Source organism: Lytechinus variegatus, chromosome 7, assembly GCF_018143015.1.
Source record: "Lytechinus variegatus isolate NC3 chromosome 7, Lvar_3.0, whole genome shotgun sequence".
In the NCBI taxonomy this organism is placed as follows: Eukaryota; Metazoa; Echinodermata; class Echinoidea; order Temnopleuroida; family Toxopneustidae; genus Lytechinus; species Lytechinus variegatus.
In genome coordinates this window covers 8,133,098-8,155,647 of record NC_054746.1, presented here as the reverse complement: position 1 = coordinate 8,155,647, position 22,550 = coordinate 8,133,098, and the positions used below count along the sequence as shown (strand labels likewise).

The 22,550-nt window shown below is 36.3% G+C and overlaps 1 protein-coding gene across 1 annotated transcript in view; it reads left to right on the top strand.

Moving 5' to 3' along the window:
- Window positions 1–6,501: 6,501 nt before the first annotated feature.
- Window positions 6,502–22,550, top strand: part of LOC121418354 (neuronal PAS domain-containing protein 3-like) — a 52,693-nt gene continuing 36,644 nt past the window's right edge. The window contains exons 1-3 of the mRNA XM_041612174.1: window positions 6,502–6,586; window positions 21,382–21,647; window positions 22,393–22,475. Coding sequence (XP_041468108.1) covers window positions 6,525–6,586; window positions 21,382–21,647; window positions 22,393–22,475 — 411 coding nt within the window. The 5' untranslated portion in view covers window positions 6,502–6,524. The remainder of the gene's footprint in view (window positions 6,587–21,381; window positions 21,648–22,392; window positions 22,476–22,550) is intronic.

Sequence of the window (22,550 nt, the reverse complement as noted above, 5' to 3'; positions counted from 1 at the left end):
ATATTTCATTCTCATTAAAATATGATCATATTTTGTTATTCATTTTCATAGAGTATTCATTATCTTTAATGCAGCTGGCTCAACCAACTAGACTCTCCCTAAACCTACCTACCATGTATTAATATTACATTCCTTTTGTAAGTCTTGAGAATGCTTGATATGAATGCAGGTCTTTCAGTCCGGATGAGCGTGGGACAGACACATTAATCCCGACGAAGATATGTGGAACAGCCACAAATTAAATCTTAATTCTAATGATGAAGATCTGCTAGATATTACATCTGGAGTATGTGCAATCTTCAATGAGGCGACATTTAGAGGCTAGCGCTCTGTAGACTTGCTAAGGCCACATACATACCTCGGGGCATTCGAGGCTGGTTTCTTCTGAAATTTGTTTTCTTTCAATAAAACATCCTCATTATCAATCGGGCAATATTGAATGTGATGCAGCATTTGTTGGTAGGCTTACGGTAACCCACTGGGTTTTCAGATTGTAAGAGAAGACTTTGTTTCCCTCTGGGTTATGTTGTGGCTTATTTTCATGTGCATAAGGCACTGAATCGAAAAATTCCATGTGAAGATCTTAGTGAAGGAACAGATGAAGGCACACTGGTAAGAGAGAAAAGACTTGAAGAATTAGAAAATACATTCATATATGATTAACGCTTTGATAATTGGATCCCTTGTTATAATGAATTATCAGTACTACTTTATACAATGTCATATAATCATGACCTTGGTCTCATTACCAGGTTGTTGTGGGTTTTTTTGGCTGGTATATATTGGTACATTTTTTTTTAATGTAAACTGAAAGATATTGTTTTTGATCTGTGTGCCTTCTTTATGTGTCAATAAAAAGAACATTCAACTGAATTGAATATTGCTAGTACTTTTATTCTTCAGAAAGTGGTTAAGGGTTAAGTGCCTTTGTAAATGGTAAAAAAATTGTAAAATATAAAAATTCCCAATTATGTCTATAATTGCAATTTTGCCATCAACATTCAATTGATGTGGATTCTACTTTTGTCATAATAATGATAAAACACTTTTAGAAAAAGGGTGCTGATTCAAACCCATCTTTGTCCTGTATTCGGAACTTTTATAGGTCTCCAAAGAAGTAGGTGAGTGTTCTAAACAGTCCTTTAGAACTTTTTTTTTGTTCTAGAAGGAACCCTTTAAAGTGATTGGTTAACTTTGGTTTGACTTTAAAAAAATATGAGCTAGAAGGTCACACTTGTCACCTGTGTCTGTGATATGTTACAAAAATGAAGCCCAGAAAAAATTGCATTCAAAAATAATTATTTAGTGCTTCAAAAATTGAAATATAAAGTGACCTGAAACACTGTCTTAATTTCATCCCATACATTTATGTGTACTATTTAGGCGTCTATAAGACGCCTATTTACAAAATCAGGGTTTGCCTTGTAGTTTTAGCTTTTCATTCTCAATAACAGTTGTTTTCAGGGTTTATTACAGTGTATATAAACAATAGAAAAAAAAATGTTCTAAAAGACAGTTCAGAACCCTTTCTGCTTCTTTGACGACCCTGTAGAGGTTCCAAATATGGCATGGGGCAAGCAAAATTTCTAAACTCTTTAAGAGCAAACCCTTTTTTAATCCTTTAATTTCTGTAGTCTTAATTCATATATATCATATTCCCAGTGGGTATTGGGTTAAAAATCCTCAAAATGATACTTTGACCACCTCTATTTTATTTAGCAAGGAGTGTTAAAGGGTGTTAGTTTCTACTTTTTTAAATTTTCGCACATAGTAAGAAAGGGAATTAAAAGATGTGTTTTAGGTTACATCTGTAAGCAAAAAGTCATATACATGTAGTGCCAAAGTCTGTCATAAGTTATCAATAATATATTTATATTGATTAAAAGAATCATTTTAATCTGATTTATCTCCATAAGTGACAGTTTTTTTTCTTCAAGTCACTTTGATTTCTATTTTTATGCAATTCTATACAATTTCTCTTAATATCAATAGTATCGAGTGAATTCATCAAAATTTATCAAAATATAACTTCTGATTTTTTGTTTTGTCCAAATGATATATGTTGCAATTTCAAGCAGTACTACTTTCCATCCTTCCATATTTCAAATCAAAATTATTACACATAATGATCATTGAAATGAAAATCTTGAGACTGTTTAAAAACATACTTCAGAAAAAATAAATTCACAAAGGACCCTAGTTCAAAGGAATCAGCAACTGCAGAATAAAAGTGATTGAAGAAAATATCAATATCCCCTTATATCTTCATACCTTTCAACCCAATGATTGTGTTTATCAAAAAGTCTTTTAAAATCCAGTATGTTCTCCCCCATTCCTAGTAAGACATTGTTGAGAAATTCTCTTGTGTCTTTTCTTCAGCTTTAAGACGGTTTCTTTTTCATCCCTGCACTACCCCCAAAGTCTTGTGATCTCATGTATCAAGACTCTCCATCCTGCATCCTTCCTTCTATCCATCCATCCTCTTCTCTCTTCTCGTCTTCCGAAGGTGAAGGTCAGTGGCCCGGAGCGCCAAAGGCTAAGCCAGCAAGTGAATCCTTCTCCCTGACCAAGGGGAAACATTGGCAGAAGAGTCCATGACCGTACCGCCGCGGATCAATAATGCACTTGACGCGAGTCGCAGCTCGTTGCGAAAACGAAACGCAATAGTGTTCGGCGGAGACGCGGCATTGATCAGGGCACGAAACCAAATCTGAGGGAAATGTAGCATATTGTACTCTCCGTTGGAGATGTGCAAACACGCAATATGCGTTACCTTCCAATCTCCACAGGGAGGACGTGTAGGGAAGATGAAAGGGGAGATGGACCGAGAATGGAATTTTGAGACAAAAAGGGAAATATATATTGGCACATGTGCATTGATTGTTACATAGAGACATGAAGAACTGAATAAGTGTTGTGAGGAAGGATAAGTGAATGAGATGGATATGCAGAAAATGAATAGATTGAAAAAGAAATTTTGAGTATATCAAGGGATATGGGAGAGAAGAACATATATTACTGTGTACGTATGGAAAATGAACAAAAAATATTGGATAGTCTCAGGGTAAAATGGAGTGTGTCTATGTGTGTGGGGGTGGGGATGTCAAAGTGGGATATAAATATTTCAGAAAGGGTATTTACAGTCTCCCATATTTTCTGGTCCATTTCAAGGATATATATGGAAATGTAAACATACTATATGGATGGGTAAAAATATAGAAATTGGATAATCTCACAGAGGGGAAATATGGAGCATGTGTGGGTGTGTGTGTTTGCTTGTGCGGGGGGGGGGGGGGGGGGGGCAGGATGTCATTGTTGGATATAGATGGAAAGGTAAGTAAAGATGATTTCCTTTAGTGATACATTTCATGGGCATTTTATGTTAAACCTTTTAACATCCAAGTTTCCCCCCTTGTGATTTTTCGAGTTTTTATTTTTCAAGTAATGAAAAAAAAGGAGAGGAAATTAAGGATGGAAAGGAAGAAATAAGATATAACTCTACTAAAAGTTGAAGTCAAGGTAATGTCATTTCATACTGAACCTTTCATTTAAATTTGAAGGAAAAAAATGCTGTTGCTATAAGGTTGTCTTGACCCCCCCCCCCATGAAAATATCCTTGTGCTACCCCATGGAGAAATTATAAATTATAATGAAAATTGATGTAATTCAATCAAGATTTTTAATATAAGGCAACAGCCATACTGGCATAACTGACATCAAAATCAACCAAATCTATTACGTTACTACCAGTGACACACCATCGGTCGGTTTGGAGTCGGTTTCGTTGGTGTGGCTGTATTTCAAGACAAAAAAATGGATCTTTGATGTAGGTTTTCTACTATAGGAGACAACTCTGCATCAAATATGGATTTATAGTGATTGATTTTAATCTATTTCTATTTTTATTGATAATACCCTTTCCACGCCATCACCTTTTGATTGTGGATGATGAGCCATTTTTGATGGGAGCAACCCTCCTTCGTTGCAGGGTTAATGATGCGTAGGGAGATAACAGCGATCACAAAGAGAATAGAAATAATGAGATATAAACAAGCGGGGAATGGATCATATATATACATGGAACACAGGAATGTGGGTACAACAGCTTGTAAAGTATAAATTGTGAAATTGATATTATTTTGAATCTATGTTTTTTATTTTTTTTTTGTTATTTGAGTGGACTTTTTCCATCTACCCTATTACTCTATTTATTAAATTATAAAAGCAAAGAGGGAGAGAGAGAGAGAGAGTCAAACAAACAGAGACAGAGACTGACTAAGACAGAAAGAGAGAGAGACAGACAGACATATGGCCCAAATTCACAAAGGTGGTTTTCGCAAAAACCATGGTTTCAAATGAAACCACCTTTGTGAATTCGGGCCATAGTGTGTGTGTGTGTGAGTGAGAGAGACAGAAAGATGAATTAAGGGGATGTAACACACTTGTAGAAAAGGGAAAATATTCATAAATAAGGAATGAATAAAGTTAGAGAGAAATGGAAGAAGAAAATGCAAAATGAAAGACAGAAAAAATAACACTTTCACAAATAGAAGAGAAAAGAGATTTTCAGGTGAAAGAAAGAAAGACTATCAAAGAGTAAAATGAAAATATGCACTATCCATTTTTACTTAAGTTAGTAGCATTAGTGTCATAGTCAGGATTATCATAGTTTTAGTAAGAAAATGTTATTTAATTGATACTAAGAACCAGAAATACCAAAAAAAAGTTCTTCCTGATTAGATTAATTATCAGTTCATAGTCACTGTGTTGAATTACATGTATGGTCTTTATATTCTAATTCCAGGAATAATTTTCATATCCAGGCATATGGCTTAATGTTGTTCAATTTGTTCAGACTAAGCACAACATATGTTACTTCTATACATGACTGACCTACTAACCTAATTAACAAGAAAAAAATATAGTAGCAAATATTGGTAGACGCTTATTGAATAATATATTAAATAAAAACCTTCTAAAATGTAGTGGCCTGAATTTTACAAAGAAAGCTTTAAAGCTGTGTTCTGACAGAAATCACAGTTTATGCATTTTCATACATTTATTGATGCTTAATTGAGCGCGAATATTGAGAAGAGTCTGATAATGAATGCACGCTTTTATTAATTGGCACTTATCTTTTGCTTATTGCTAAAATTACAGCATCAATATGCCAATTGTAAACTATGTAAATTGATATGGACTTTTTCCTCATTTTGGTTGCAGAAATCATGCATATTTGGTGCATAAACCATGGTTTCATAGTAAGTATTAAAATACATCTTTGTGAATTTAGGTCAATGACTGTTACCAGTCATATAGAGGAAGTCCACAAAAGTATAATCCTACGTGATAGTGAACTTCTTGTCAAGCAAAGGCATATGAATAAAAGGGTCATTAAAGACTTTTTGAAAGGTTGCAGCAATCAAAATAATGCTATATCCTTATCAAATGTAATGGTGATAAAGTATCTTCATGGTAATAAGGACCACTATTTCTTCAAAGCATGGGTAATGAATGAAAACAGACGGCAGCCTGGAAGTATTGATGAAATGGTAGAAGTAGTAAATGAATAAAGGATCATGGTTATAGGCTCCCTTTCTCATGGTGGGGGTTGGCCTCCTACTTGTTTTAATTTCCATAATTACCTGATTACTGTAATGGTTAATTTGGTAGCGTATCAAGTAGTCACCTCCGGGTATTGGGCAATAATGAGGTGGTGTCGGGAATATGGTGCGGATGGTGTCAACTCAATACATAGTGACATTACAGCCCTCACCATTTGCCTCCCTCTGCAATGCCTGGTGCGACACCATCCCAAATCAATATGCATGTAGCATCACAGAAGCAGCGTCAAATCTGTATTAGAGGCATGTCTCTCAGGAATCGCCAAGTGACGCAGGACCAGTCAACGCCGGGCGGCCCCCCTCTATACCGAAAAGGAGTCCAAGGCACCGGCCCTTCTCTCGCATCAAGTGGCGTTAGAATCGGTTACACCTCGGTTGTTACCGGTGTGATTAAGAAGAGCAGTGGTAATGATTTGCCATTAAAGCTTAAGGTAGATCCCTCCCCATCTACATTGCCTATTAATCTGATGATGTCCCGTAGTAAATGATTTTTTCTGTAGAAGAGAAGACGGGGTTGGCTGCATATTAACTAGCTTCCTTGTATTTCTGCAAGGTATCATAAAGACTCCCGTTTTCCCCGGGGAGTGTTTTGTCCAAAATAAGATGTCAGGCATTGCCGAAAGAGGCATCTATCAAAAGCCGGGCTGGTTAGAGGGGGCTGGGACGCGGCTCTGCCCATGGTTTGCATTTTTAATGAGCCTGCAATTGCATTGTAATGGAGGAATATTCTGGGTGGGTTGGGCTTTACAAGTGGGTAAAGCCAGGGGCGCAATGGGTTCATTTACCCTTACTGGCTTATAAAAATCATACCCCCAACCCATCAAAATGAGAGATCATAGCTATAGAGCCATCTGCATGTAACGGGTCTTATCTCTTATAGCTCATAGTTGAAGCACCGGTATGGATTGCCTATATTGTGATATTCCGCGAGCGCTTTTCTCCCCAGCACTCGATACCAGTGTGTAAGTTGACAAACTCCTTTTCTTCATCGCATATTTTTTTAAATATGATTAAAAATTTGTCTGTGTTTGAATTGATAAAAGTGCTTTCTGATTTGTGTTCATTGTAAGTTTCTACTTTTTTTCAAAAAAGTTTAATAACTTAAAGATAAAGAGACAGTCAGTTGCAGTGTTATTCAACATAATGGTTCCATTCATTATTTTCTACTTGATGTCATGATGGCTTATTGTTGCCATGGTAATTGGCTCTTTATTGTTGTACTAGAATGAACTTTGTCAGATCATGCATATCATATTTTATTCATGTGTACATCATATTGAAGAAGAAATAAAAATGAACATTTTGATCCATTTGTGTGATCACATTTGTCAACCTCCAAGTTCTGGCACAGATGGGGAAAAAAACATTTTTCATTTTGTCTTTTAACAAGCTTTTTTGTGCATGATAAACTTTGTTAAATAAGTAGATTTCAAATACTTTAAAGAGGTGAATGCATTTGATGGAAACATCTTTTGCTCCTTTTGTCTTTGATTTTTTTTTTTAAATATATGCAACAGTTATATATACAGCATCTATAATATGTAAATATAACTCAACTTAGAATGGGAAAAGATAGGTAAAATACTTTAATTGTAGATCATGCTTACTTTTGAAAAAAGTGACACTTGTTAAGAAAAAAAATGGATGCATTTCTTTTAGTTGGTGATTCTTTTTACTGATAACACTTAATTTTGCAAATGAAAACGTTCAGATAATCAAGATTGATTCAAACAAGTACTATCTTGAAAGTATTATATTACATGTATATTACCATTTGAAACTGAAATTGTTATCAGAATTTTTTTTCTAACATTTGTATATTTTCTGTACATCATATTGTACATTATTGTTAACATGGATATCTTTTGATAAAATCCATTACAAATAGTTTTGCCTCTATAATAATAATAATTTTCATGTGTTGGAGAATTGCTAATTGTATTTCTTAAGTTTTGTCTTTTTGTTTCTTTGAAAAAGTAGGCCTAAAAGGAACGAGGCAGCCTCGCTGGATAAAGTGTCACATAAATATCGCTTTTATATGATATTGCTAATTTCAGATTAAAAAAATTGCTGCTTGTATTTCTTAAGTTGTATCTTCAAGCACTTTGTTTCTATAAAAAAGATATTAAGAGAAAGAGGCAGCCTCACAGAATAGAGAATTACTTTAAAATTACCATGTTTTCAAGAAAGTCCATTTATAGTTAATAGAATTGATCAAGAGTCCTACAAAAACTTGGGTAAGACTGCTTTGCAATTTAGATATTGTAAGTGAGAATTGCTTTCAATAGGGCTTTGAAAGGTAATTGCATGCTTTTAAGCGTTTTAAGTGAAATATTGCTATCATCCTTCATTTCCTCACCGATAATCAGTGGAAATCAAAAGGATGGGGGGTTACTGTCAAGCTTAGATCTTGATAGAACTTAGCAACAAGTCACTCCGCTCTACCTGAACCCTGCCACTGCGAGTCCAGCCGGAGATCCATTTTACCACTTCATTAATTTACTTGATTGATCAAAACAGTGCCAGCTTTACATGAACAAACATGGGGTCTGGGATACTCGGTAGTCTGGTCACAGACACATTACAATACTCATTGTATTGTAACCACTCAGCATCAATGGCGCGAGAGAGATCACAATCAGCGGCGCATCGGAAAGCGATCGGTCTCAATTGAAAGTTACATCAGCGCGAAGAAGTTTATCCACTTTGCAGGAATCAGAGGGAATGAAGGAAGAGGCGAAATGGAACATGATGGAAGACGCTGTCAGGAGCGTTGGTCAGGTCAACCATCACTCTTTCACCCTGTAAAGATCTCTAAGTACCTTCGCCACTGCAGGATGGAGGGAACGAGAGACAAGACCCCAAAGAAACCCTTCAAAAGCCTGTTCGAATGCAGGCGGACGGACGGACGTAGCGCAGGCAGCCGGCTGGAAAGCCGTGGTTTGCTCAATTTATTCAGCGAGACCTCCATATCTTGTGGTCAAGTAGAAGAGGATTTGATTGATTGCGGTTTAGATGGGAAGCCAATTTGTAGAAATCACTCCATGATTGAATAAACAAAAGAGATAACACTTGTCAATCTGGTTTTGATTCACCATTTTCAAGTCAAGAGAAAACAAACCAAAAACCTAGATAATAAAGATAGTCATTACATTGCTGGCCTAACTATTGATCACAGGCTATTTCGTATCAGTTACATATTTCTACCATACATCTGTCAAATAAACTTCACACATTCAATTCTTTTCAAATTCTTATTTTAAAGTTTGGTACCAACTGAGCATGAAGTAAAATGTAGAATGCCTCAGTTATATTGAATTTGTATAGTTGATTCAATATTGTTTTACTGAATCTTCCATTATTGTCAAATGAATGTCTTTCTGATATTTTGTCTTTCAGTTATTCTTAAACATAATTAAGCCTTAATTAAGATGACTACATTTGTTTTTGTACCTGAACTGCCAACTTCCAAGTACTTGCTCGCATTAATTTTTCTTTATTTGATGGTAGCAATTAATATTCATAATATGCCTCTTATGATTAGTGAGTACTTAAATTGTCATAAGGAAATTCCTGTCCATCAGAGTGTATTATAGTCAGGAAAGGCATTGAAATGATGGGGGAGAGGGGGAGGGGCGGTATGTTCCATTTTCTACCTCTGTCTGTTCCCCCTTCATTATTCTTTGATTTAGTAAATTGATCGTTTTAATTTTTTTCTATTTTTTTCTTTTGCATTTTTTCTTTTTTCTTCTCTTATTTTCTTTTTAAAAGTAATTATTCAAATATTGCTTTCCATATATGTTTCACGTTATGTTGATATTTTGTTTTACATTCTCTTTATTTCATGTATAGCTTATGATAGGGAAACAGACAGAAATTGGTCAACGATCTGTCTAATGAGCATTGATTTTGATAATAATGATAATAATTTTGATGATACAAAATCCTTAATCGTGCTTTGAATTTCTGTATGATCATGGTTGATTAATTTTCATACTAAGAAAAAACAAATGATATGTGTTATTTATAAATGTACTTTTTAGGGGATCCATCTTTTTATCCTTTGTTATTCATTATTCTATTATCATTATTATTGTTTTTTACATTATCCTTTTCATTTCATTTGAAATATATCTTTCTTTAATGTTATGATATGGTATTATCTGGTATCCACACACATAACAACTAGTCCAGTCTCTGTTTAATCAAGTTACATCAGTCAAGGAAATGGGAGGGGGAGGGGGGGGGGGGCATCACCAGGTTATTTTATTGGGGGGGAAGGATGGCCAAAAGATGACATAAATAAGTTTTGTTTTTAGTTGAATACATTACGCCCCTTTCATAAACCCAATTATGCGGCTCTTAGCAGCATAATTTGGTCGTAAAATTGGAGGAAGACCAGAGTTATCCGCATTATTTTGATGCTGCTATTATCCGCAAAATAGCAGCATCGGGACAAGATTTTGAGTTTTTAAACGCATTTCCAAATAATGCGGATAATTGCCATGGTGCGGTCACAAGGTCACCCTTTTCCAACACAACCGCATCGGAGGGGGCGTGTCCAGTTGTCATGACGATTATCCGCCTTTTTCAGGACGAGCGCTCGTAAAAATAATGCGGCTTATTTTCGGAGTTTGTGAACGCAATTTTTATTGAATTATCCGCATTACTCTTAGGCGGCTAATTGGAGGATAGGTTTATGAAAAGGGCATTAGAGTTACACAATCTAGGCCTCTGGTTTTGTTACCCTCTTCATTCTCTCTTCATTATTTCCCTTTCTTCTTTTTCTTATACATTTTCCTATTTTATCTTCACTGAGAAACTTGAGAAATCATATAGCCCCTTTCTGCCCCTGCATGTATATATATATATATTGCCCCTGTAGGGAACTAAATAGGATCGAGTATTATATGAGTCACCAAATTCATCTGTCCAATTTGCATATTAATGTTGATATTTTTTCTCAATGAACTCCCATTTGCATTTAGATTAATGTTTGTAATGGAACATAATACCCATTGGCGATAACATTGCCATAGCATGGAATGCATTAGTTGCCTGACAAAACGGAGATTAGAATATAGGAATCAGGAAACTCGTAAATGATTGTAATGAGTTTTATGGTGCTATTTATACAAAAACATGATTTTTCAGGATAATACCAGATGAACATGTATAGTGCGTAATAGAATAATTCAGTCTGATATATGCATATGTATTTAAGAATAAACCACCTTTTCATTTGGCTTAATGTCATTTACATAATTATACTGCTCTCTACACAGGGTCATATTTCATAAGGATGAATAAAATTGATAATTCAAGTTTAGATTAGATGTGAGATAGAGGATAAGGAGCAGAAAAGTATACAAAGGCTGTTTTTAGTGCTTGGAGACTTAGAGACAGTGTTTTATGATGAGGATGCTTTCATATGTAATTTCATTTCATAATTTGTTATGGTGTATTGCTAAGTATAGAAAGGTCTTTACATCAAACAAATAATACTGAGAAAAGGTATACCATATTCAATATTTGAGTATTTCAAATTATGTTGTGATATAACAAATTGAAATTCAAGCTAATATTGCACTTCAAGAAGATATATTGATATATTGGTAATATCTGAAAACTTGATATGCAGCACTTTCCACCTTGCTTTGAAATTAATCACCACTGCATACCTTTCTAAAGACAAAAATTTGATTTTTTATTTTAAAGTATGTATATTTCTGCCTCTCTCTTTTCTCCTGTCTTCTTCAACCTGTCATTCTATATCACATTCTGTTAACCGATATAAGTCGAAATGATATGTTCTAGACTGCCCTTCTTGCAGAAAGTATGTTACCAAGAGGATCCTCAATCTGCGGAGCGGAAATCTGTTGTAAAATCATATTTGTGAGTCAGCAATCAAGGGTTTATCAGCTTCATCATGTCATATCAAGGCATACCAGGTGGAGGAATGCTACTATATGATCACAATGAACAGAGTCGAGAGATGGGGGGGGGGGTACTAACAAGGGATTGGGCAGGTTAAAGAGATGGTCCAGGATGGAGATATTTCTATCTCAGTAAATAGAGTAAAATTCACAGAGCAAAATGCTGAAAATTTGATCAAAATTGGATTACAAATAACGAAATTATTGAATTTTAAAGAATTGCATTATTCAGGTGAAACAGATCTAGGCATGTCTTTATGAATATTCATTAGGTGGGCTGATGATATATCCCCACTTGTTCTTTTGTATTTTATTATAAGAAATTAGATTTATTCAAAATTGTTCTACCAAGAACCAAAAAAAAATTGGATTGACAACTGATCAAGTGCATTAGATATTTTTTGCCGCAACTTATTTTGTCATAACAATAACGGAGACACATCATTTACACATGTATGAAATAATGAAACATTCATAACTTCATGTAATAACATAAGAAAAAAAAAGTGGGGATGTGACATCATCAGCCCACCTAATGAATATTCATGACGATGTACTTCTAACTAATATCACACAATATTTAAAAACTTTAAAATTCAATAACTTTGTTATTTGTTATCCGATTATCATGAAAATTTCAGCCCGGACCATCCCCTTAAGGCAGAGGGGTGGTAGAGGTGATTGTTACTCTGTTATCTCGATGAGGGGTGGAGATGATGAGGATAGGGGAGGGGCGGAGGAATGCTACTCTGTGATCACAATGAACGGAGTCAAGAGATGGGGGGGGGGCTAAGAAGTGATGGGGCAGGGAAAGGCAGAGGGGTTGTATAGATGATTGTTACTCTATTATCTCAATGGGGGGGATGGTGAGCATAGGGGAGGGGAGTTGGATTGTTACTCTATTGGAATGTAGTTGAGAGGTATAGTGATGGTGGGGGGGGGGGGGCAGGGGAAGCCAGAGAGTTGGGTTGGAGCAATGTAATACTCTGTGATCAAGAGGGATAAGATGGATAGGGCAGGAGAGGGGGAGGGCTGCTACTCCTTGATCGCAATCAACAGAGTCGAGAGATAGATGGTAGGGAAGCAGAGGGTGGGTTGGTGTTGTGAGAAGAGGGGAGGGGTGGAGTAAAATAATGATCACAATTAATTTAAAGATTTGAATCCCATGCTTTTTCCTAATCGTTGTTACTCTGTTATGTTTATGTTATATTAATGTTTTCTTTCTTATGCTTGTTTCTTTTGATGATGATCCCTCAATGTCAGGATTCTGTATCAATAAACTTTGAATTTGAAATTTGAATTTGAATTTAGTCAAGAGATAGAGGGATGGGGAGTGAGAGGGGTGGAGTGGTGTGGGGGGGGGGAAAGGAGGAGGAATGTTACTATATGAATTAATCAATATAGTTGAGAGATAGAGTGATAGGGCAGGGGAGGGCAAGGACAATGGTAGATTATCACAATGAAGACGGGTGGGGCTAGAAAGGCAGAGGGGGTGAGGTGGATGAATCTTCTCTATGATGATAACAAACATCGTCCAGAGATAGAGGGATGGAGGCAGGGGAAGGCAGAGGGGTGGGGTGGATGAAAGAATATTAGTCAATGACAGTTCATCTAAAAAGGGGTGGGGTGCTGATAATGGAAAGCAAAATGACGGGGAAAGGGGAGGTAATATGTTACTCTATTGCCCTTTTTACACAGGATTTTCTTAACCCCGGACTATCGCTAACCCTGTACTACCTTAACCCCGTACTATTTTTTTTCCTTTTCACACATGCCAAATTGTTATTGCTAACCCCGGATAAGGAATGCTTGCTTTTTACACACGAAACTCGCTAACCCCGGACTAGTGGTTTTTGTCGATCATTCGTAGAACAAGTGCTTCACTCGTACACTTTTTACACACGCTACAATTTCCTTCACCCCGTACTATAGGCGGGGCCAAATTGCCATTTAGCCCCACCTATATAGTACGGGGTTAAGCTTAGCCCACTTTCGTTTTACACATGCGATCTTAACCCCGTACTATTGCTCTTAGCACCGCAATTGGTGGGATAACCCTGCTTTTTTGCAGGGCCAAATAATCCCGTACTATAGGTGGGGTTAGCCCACTTTGCGAAAACGCTGTGTAAAACGAAAGTGGGCTAAGCTTAACCCCGTACTATAGGTGGGGCTAAATTGCCATTTAGCCCCACCAATAGTACGGGTTTAAGGAAATTTTAGCCTGTCTAAAAAGGGTATATGAAGACAATGATCCTAATGTAAATGGAGGGAAGGAGGTGGAATGGGGTTGTGGTAGAAAGGAGGGGTGGAGTAATGTCATTGTATGATCACGGAAGATATAGTATTTATTTATTCATTTCATAAAAAGAACAATAGAAAACAGTGCATAGATGCACTGCAAAAACACTAGTGTTGATTAAACAACAGCCCAGACATATCAAATCCTATGGGACACAAACTGCGCATGCTTTCTGCGCGTGTCTACCACTCTATGGAAATACCAATGGAAATTTCATGTTTTGGTAACAATTTTGTAATTCCTGAAAAAAAAGTTCCCACTTTTATCCCTAGTTCCAATGATATAATGCTGATGATATATTATTTCCATTAAATAATTGAAATTTTTGCAAAGATGTTAATTACATTCGCGTTTTGGGGTCAAAAACATCCCTTTCATATCAAAAATAGGATGAAACTCAACGTAAAATCCTACTTTATCATGTCACCACAAACGATTTCCCACTCAATCCAATTTCGCTTGATGGTATCTTACAGCTTAGTTCCCATGAGTCATTGTGCAGTTTTCTCTAAGCTTTACGATGATGTAAGAATGATGTTCATTGGTCAAACTTCGCGTTTGCATTTTAGCTTTAAATAAACATGTGTCAGACCACAAGCCAATGGCAAAAGTTGTCATATTCGGCCGGGCGCGTACTGTACCTAATATGCAGTGCTGCAGGCAGGGCCCACGGCCGCCGTGCCCTAGCGTATAGCCCTAACACTAGCCGGGCTGCGCTTGTGCAACTGTGCGTGCGCCGCTGAGCATCAGCTCGCGCAAGGGGTCCAAAAGGCGTAAAAGGACTTGATATGATCTATATATGTCCACACTAGTGAAGTGTTAAACAACACCAGTTTGGTTTTTGGTCTAACACCAGATAGGTGTTAATACAACACCAATCAGTATTAAAACAGCATCGGTTTGATTCCAAACTGGTGTTGTTTGAATACTTCTCTGGTGTGGACATATATAGATTCCGGGCTGGTGTTCAATCAACACCTGAGTATTTGCACTGTGGCTTTATAGAAAATGGTACAAAATAGTAAAAAATACATTACATGAAACAATTAACTGAAATCTAAACAATACTTTTTTTGCAAACAGACAAGAAGAGACACAACATATGTAAATGTGGGGGATCATTTTAAAAAAGTTATAAATTTATATTATTTTTAATCCAAATTTTGTTAGTAAGAAGTTTGAGTCTGATGAATGCAGAAGGGTGGATGAATGTTACCCTAAGGGGGGGTGGTTAACAAGGGGTATGAAAGTAGTGACAATGAGAGACACAGAATCATAGACAGAAAACACTATATAAGGGGAGATATGAATATGATCCCCCTCCCTCTCAGGAAGAGGTTAGGTTGTTCTCAGACAGATAATAAAGAATGAGAGAATAAAACTTAAGGGGGTCGTGAAAACTATTTTTTCTCTTGGCTTGCTACCAACATGGTTTCGTGCAGTTGTACTTATTATAATACATTTGTATTCATTTTCTATTTAATTCTAGCAGTACAGGCTTTGGAAAAAAACAACAATATGCATTGATTTGTGTCTGGGGATTAACTTCCACTCATTCATACCAGGCGAGCGTTTCATGAAAGGACTTGTCAGACGTTTTATCCGACAGTTACTATAGTAACAGTGCCTCTCAGCCAATCAGAATCAAGGAAAGATGTCAGATCTGACAACTTGTCAGACAAAAATTTTGATGAAACGGTCCCCTGGCTAGGATTTTTCATATTATATCAAAGATCAAAAAGAAAATCTGCTATTCTTTCAAATGCAAATTAAAAGAGGCATCAGTGTTGAGAGTTAATGGGGACTGAAAAAAGATACTTCAAATTCAATTCATTGCAATGTGCAAGTTAGATGCAAAATGAGAAGAATCTATTCAGGGACGGGGGGGGGGGGTTAGTGAAGAAGAATGAAGTTGAAATAGGAGGGGAGTCATGTTCATCACAATAGAACATGCAAATGTAATGTATACAGGAGAAGAGTATGAACCAATAGAATGAAAATGAAATACATGTGCGTTCATTTCTTGTGAAAATATGGCTCGCCACAATGAGGAACATAACATTGTAATATGACTGATCATCCAAAAAGTGCACAAAAATGTGAAACAAACAATTTATTTGTGTAGAAGTAAAGAAAGAAATGACAAAAAAAAACATGTAGAGGGAATTAAACTCGAGAGAGGGTCAAGAAAAGAATGGAAAGCATATATAGAATCCAATAAAGATGTAATCCAAAAGACAAACGGAGGGGGAGAGAGAGAGAGTGATCAAGACAGTGATGCTAGATAGTGTCCTTAGGCAATTCATCAAGGTTTATTACTCAAAGACGCACCCTATCAAAGTCTTGTATCCTTATTTTCCCCGTCTATCTATGTCCGTTCTCATCTCCGTGAGTCAGCAATTGTACTTAATTCTTTTGAATGGCAGGCTTGGGAATCGCATCTTTGAGGACACTATAGAAGAAGCTAGGGGGTAGTGAAACCCTGGGGTAGGGGGAAGAATTACTGGTGCTGAAAGTGCAGTTGATACCTGCAGGCGGAAGACGGATGCAGTCGGGGAAAAGAACAAGTGACATTTCTTGTCAAATCTTCCAAATTAAGTGTTTTATCCCGGCAATGAATTGGAGTGGGTTGGAATCCATCCACAGCACTTTTCTTCTCCTATTTCTTTCTTCACTAACGGTATGCATGGATGTATAGCTCAACTTCTTATATCGACGTTGCTTCGTCTTTGGACCCTTTAGCGCAGCAGCCCTCCCTGATGCATCGGCATTTTTCAAACATACAATTAGATGGGGTTTTTTCAAGAGCAAGGAACATAAAGCACATAAATATTCAAACAAATTTGGGCTTGCAACAAGAAAGTCCTGCCCAAAATGAGTTTATTCATTGAGTAGGAAATTCGATTAATAATCCCCTCCTAGACTAGAAAAAAGGCTAAGGTTAATATCTGCATAAATTTGTCAAAACATGGATTAAGAACCTGGAACATCAAACATATTTCAATTTCTCAGTCCATTGTCTAAATAGAATAGAAATAGAAGGGCCATTTACTTGTAATTGGTCTATATTTCTTTATGTGTTTGTCTGTGAAGTAGGGCATAGACAAAGATCAGTTTGGGTTCACCTGTATATATCTTATGAAATTGCAGAGGTAACTATCAAGACTAAAAAAACTTCAAAACACAAATAAGCCTAAATTGAGTAAAGTAATATACACAGTCTTGTCCCTTGAGACATGAACAGTGAGATTAAAAGAAACTCGTGAATATTTCAAGTTATAAAATTAATCTTGTGAATTTCAAACTTTCAGGAACATTTTTTAAACTATGAAGAAATGAAAGGATAGGATCATTAACACACCATTCATCGATACCAGTGGATATCTATGAGGCAGGAAATCTTTCTGTAATGCATTACTTAAAAATCTCCATGTTGCAAAATTGCTCCTTTCCTTCCCCAGTTGTATCCTTTATGTTGTTTATCATCAAGATGGAATTGAATATTGGTTTGGTATTTAGCAGGATATAAATCTTAGAGAGATTACTTATTTTTTTCAAGAGAAATTGAAAAAATAATGCTTATTTCTTTGTTTTTCTTAACCCATTCATTATGCAGATTTTATCCAGATAATTTTGGGTTGATTTAAATGCGTGGTGATTTGAAACAGAGGAGAATGTCTCCAATAAATGCCTTTCTCAATTGAAATGCATGCAATTGCTTATGTTGACTAATCATCCAATATAATTTGTACAGAAAAAAAAATTTAATTCCTGCATGTCATTTCAAAATCCTATTCTGGGTGCCGTTTCATAAAGCTGTCCGTAAGTTAAGAGCGACCTAAAGAACGACTGGTGATCCTTTCTTGTGGTGAATGGTATACACCAAAATGTTCATGGACGATGGTTAGCGCATTAGAAAGGATCACCAGTCGTTCCTAAAGTCGCTCTTAACTTACGAACAGCTTTATGAAACGGGCAACTGTTCTCATGCCAAAGAAATATGTGATTTCAGTAAGGAATAATATTATTATGATTTAGAAATCAAGAAATTGCTTGATGAAAATAAAAAATTTACGTCTTCTCTTTATTAGCAAATTTGTGTTATCTGATGTTTTCTTCATCCTAGTAATGTTTGATTGATTTTGTTTAAAAATGTAATTTCACTATGTCATTTTGGTATCCTATTCTCTTATCATACAACAAAATATCATGTATATACAATAATTATTGCTTTTATTCATAAATCAAAGAATGGCTAGCCGAGACTTCTCTTTTATGAGTCTATTTATGATGATGTTATTTGGCACCATTCATGCTCGAAAATGAAATACTAACTGTAAATAATTGTCTTTAACCCTTTGCGTGCGACGGGCTTCCACAGTAGCCGAAAAAAACATTTAAGACTTCTCTTTTATGAGTCAATATATGATAATGTTATTTGGCACCATTCATGCTCAAAAATAAAATGCTAACTGTAATTAATTGTCTTTAAATTCCATGCCCTCATCAAAGCAGATTGACCCATCGCTTGTGTAGGCTTCCACTGTGAGAGCACATTGAAAGACATTTGAAAACCCGAATTGTGGTGTTCAGTGTCACATTTCGTTGCATTTGTGATGCTAATTGTCTTTCAAAATACAGCTTTTTGGGGCCTTTAAATTTTCTTTCGAATCAGGATCTGAAAGACGTTTACTTTTACAAGTGGAAAATAGGGACATTAAGCACATGCACCTTACGTTTCTCATATCTGCAATTTGTAATATTATTTTTCATCATGATTCATGTTGCTGTATACATTTGAAAATTGATTGAACAGACCCGTAGAAATCAAGTAATTGCTGGCTGAAAATACATTATTTTAGACTTCTCTTTGTAAAAAAATTTTTTTGACGATGTGGTGTTGTCATCGTTCTACTACTGGCAAATTGATTTGTGAAAAATGTCATTTTAGTAACATATTTTTTTGTTCTCATACAAGACAACACACATGAATATAGAATATTATTACACCTATTTAGAAGTCCAGAAATTGCTGGCTTAAAAGACATGTTTTAGAGTTCTCTTTACGAGTGAATTTGTGATGATGTGGTGTTGTCATCGTCCGACGACTACCGGTAGACTCTGAAGACCAGTCGTTGAAGCACACATTAATGCAATCTCAAGCAGTTGAAGAGTCAAGAGGGGTGAGAGGAGTGGAGGTAGGGGTGAGGATGGGAGTTAAGGGAGAGAGAGAGGGAGAGAGAGACAGGGAACATAAAGTGAGGGGTGAAAGATATAGTAAGAGAGTGATAGAGAGAGAGGGAGGGATATATATGTATATATATATATATACTGTATAAAGTTAGAGAGAGGGAGAGTTTAGAGGGGTGAGAGAGAGTCAGAGATACACACAAAAAAGAGACAAGCAGACAGAGAGAAACAAAGGAATATAAAGAGAGAAAGAAAAAGGGAGTGATAGATAGGAAATGAGAGCATCTGCAAAAGTAAATGAGATACATATAGCTACAAAAAAATAAGGAAAAAAGATAAAGAGAGAGAAGTAAATCAAGTAATATGAATACAGAATCAGATACATGATGCAGGAAAGTACATTCTTCATAGAAAAATATATATAGTACATATCGTATATATCATTTTGGTATGAAACATTGAAAGATGTTTTTGCACTTTATTACCAAAAGTTAGTTTTCACTTTCAGCTCTCCTCAGATTTTCAAACCAGGGGGGTGTTTCACAAAAGATTTAAGTATGACTTAAGTCGCACTTAAATGCCGACGCGTACAAGATATGCAACGCGCGATATTATTGATAGATACGCATTAGTGTGCATCCTCTTGAGACGATCTGAACAATGCGGTCAAGCCTTTCATACTGTACGCAACCCGGTATTTAAGTGCGACTCTAAGTCATACTTAAATCTTTGTGAAACACCCCCCAGGATGAATTGAAATATATCATATATTTATGTGCATTGTCTTAGTATAATCTTGTTTTAGTCTTTTCAAAATTTTCTCACTCTGGATTATATGTCAGATCTTACAGATGAAAAGAAATTTTTTTATTGGGATTTAGAGAAAGGAAGAAAGAGAATCAGATGAGAAATGAAAGGAGATAGAGAAAGAAAAGTTTGAAGAGAAACAGATACTGGTAGGGGGAAAGCGATAAATGATTACGAGTTACAAGATAAAAGATCCTTTGATGCAAAGGACAGACTCCAAGCCAAGGGAAGACCTTTTGGGGGTTAAAACGGTGGAGGACGCCTGGGATCATTATGAGAGCAGTTCTAAGGTGTCTCCCATGTCCTCTTAACTGTTTCCTCGCTCGGCGAGTCCCAAACTCCGCATCCCCTTCTTCCTCGGTTACTATCATCCATGAAAAGACGGAGCGAATGGCCGACCCACTGGGAACGGTTCTCCTAAATGCATTCTAAATGAAGTAGCTTCTGACTTGGTATCCGGCTCGCGCAGGGGACTTCTTCAACCGCGGGGTCAGATTTTGTATCTCTTTAGCGCATGAAATTTTAATTTGTCGATAATCAGCATATATGAATTTAACCAGCTTCGAGGATTCATCCCAAAGTTCAGAATACTCATCATACAAGCATGTAACTCAATTATGATCTAGAATTCTTGATGTTACGTCGTTGCGGTCATATAAATACAGTTTGAAGTGATACTTGACGTGTAATATTTTAGACAGTTTAGTTTTTTACTTGTTATTAAATTCAGGTTAAAAGGGGATGCTTTTCAAAACATATTTCAAGAGACATTCAGTCATGACTTGTATAAGATGATTTTTAGAATGTTTATTCTAGTTGACAGTTCTTTCATTTTGCTTTACCTCAAACAACACGATTGCAATGACATAAAGAAGACACATCCTTGGTCCATGCTATGATGCATGTAAAAATAAGTTTGTAGCAATAAATAGTAAAGTTGAGATTTCAGAAGGCTCTATGAGTTTTGAGGATCCCTTTAGCAGTTGAAGGCGAATTTATACGCTCAATGATTGATAAGACACACCTCCTTTATTACATATCATATTTGTTGGTGTAATTCTTTTTTTTTTGCTGTAAAGAAATACTTTAGAGAACATTGATAGTAGATAGATGCTAATGATGATGGAATAGTGATTCTAGGGAGTTTCCACTCAGCGACCTATGGAGAATCAAGAAAAGAGTAAATGTAATGAAATTGCTTGTCAAATGACAATGAATAGCTGGGAGGTATTTGTCGAAAATTGGTCAACCGGAACACAGTTTGTCCTATATTTCGGAACTGACAAAAAACTGGAAATATGTGGTTTGTTCAGAATCAAGGACTAAACTGCTGTTTTTATGCACCGATTTTCAGAAGAGAATTCTTTGCTGTTCTTTTCTACGACGGGCATTTTTCTGTTCTTGAATCCTCCATATGTCATCGTGTGAAAAGTCCCTGATGTCATTAAAAGTCACATTAACTGATTCATTGGAAAAATGATCTTTCACCCTTAATCTTTGGTTTCCATTCTCCTCTGCGATGCAGGATCGCTGCCATCCGTAAAGAACGATCTCGGGATGCGGCCCGGTCCAGGCGCGGCAAGGAGAACTACGAGTTCTACGAGCTGGCCAAGCTTCTCCCGCTTCCGGCGGCCATCACCAGCCAGCTGGACAAGGCCTCCATCATCAGGCTGACCATCGGGTATCTTCACATGAGGCACTTCTGCATCCAGGGGGATCCTCCTTGGCACAACTACCCAGAGAACATCTCGACACCTACCAATTCTTCCAGGCATCTCTCGGTGTTACAAGGTGAGATAGGAGGAAGATGGATGTTGAGATGGGTAGCAGGAGAAAGGGGATTGTTTATATAGTGATAGGAGAGGACAATTGTGTTGTGATGGTTATGATTAAGGTGGTGCTTTTGTACCTGATTGCTACAAAAGCATGATTCTTGAATCTTGAATTTATTGTACCCAGAAAGCTATATCATCAGCTGTCCAGAGTAGAAGTAGTGGCGACAGTGTGTAAGAATATGATTTGTAAGTAAGGCAGACCTTTGTTAAAGTGAAGAACAGAACAGAAGGAGAATGCAAGCAAAAAGATGACCCAATGCCCAAGAGGTGGTAGATACATCAAAATAAATGCATCAAATTTGATCCCACTTCCATAGTGTTTCTACATCTACTAAAGATCAGTGACTACTTGAAACTCTAATGACCATTAGGACAAAAAATATGAAGACGAGAGATCAATGTCTGGATATAAGTGTAGTAGGTTTCATAGTACACCATGTATCTTTCTTGGGCAAGTGTTGGTCCTGAAAAGAACCACTCAAACTCTGTCCATGTCCATTCCAATTCTTAGAAAAAAATCATAAGTTCTTTGGTGAAATGGTGCGTAGAGTTCAGCCACAAAGATGCAAACTATTGAAAAAAAGGATGATACTTGCAAAGATTTGCCTTTTTAATTATCTCTTGTTCCAATAAATTGTTCCCCCTCTTCATTTTTATAATTTAAGAAGATTACTATTTATATTCTATTGTGTTTCTTGTAGGGCGTTATCCACATGTCCAGTCAGGAACCAATGCCATTGCAAGAGAAGTGTATGAACACCATCTCGGAAGCCATATATTACAAGTAAGTATTGTGTGATATATTTTATATTTGATATATATGTATAATTATGTCTACATGTATACTCTCTAATGAAGA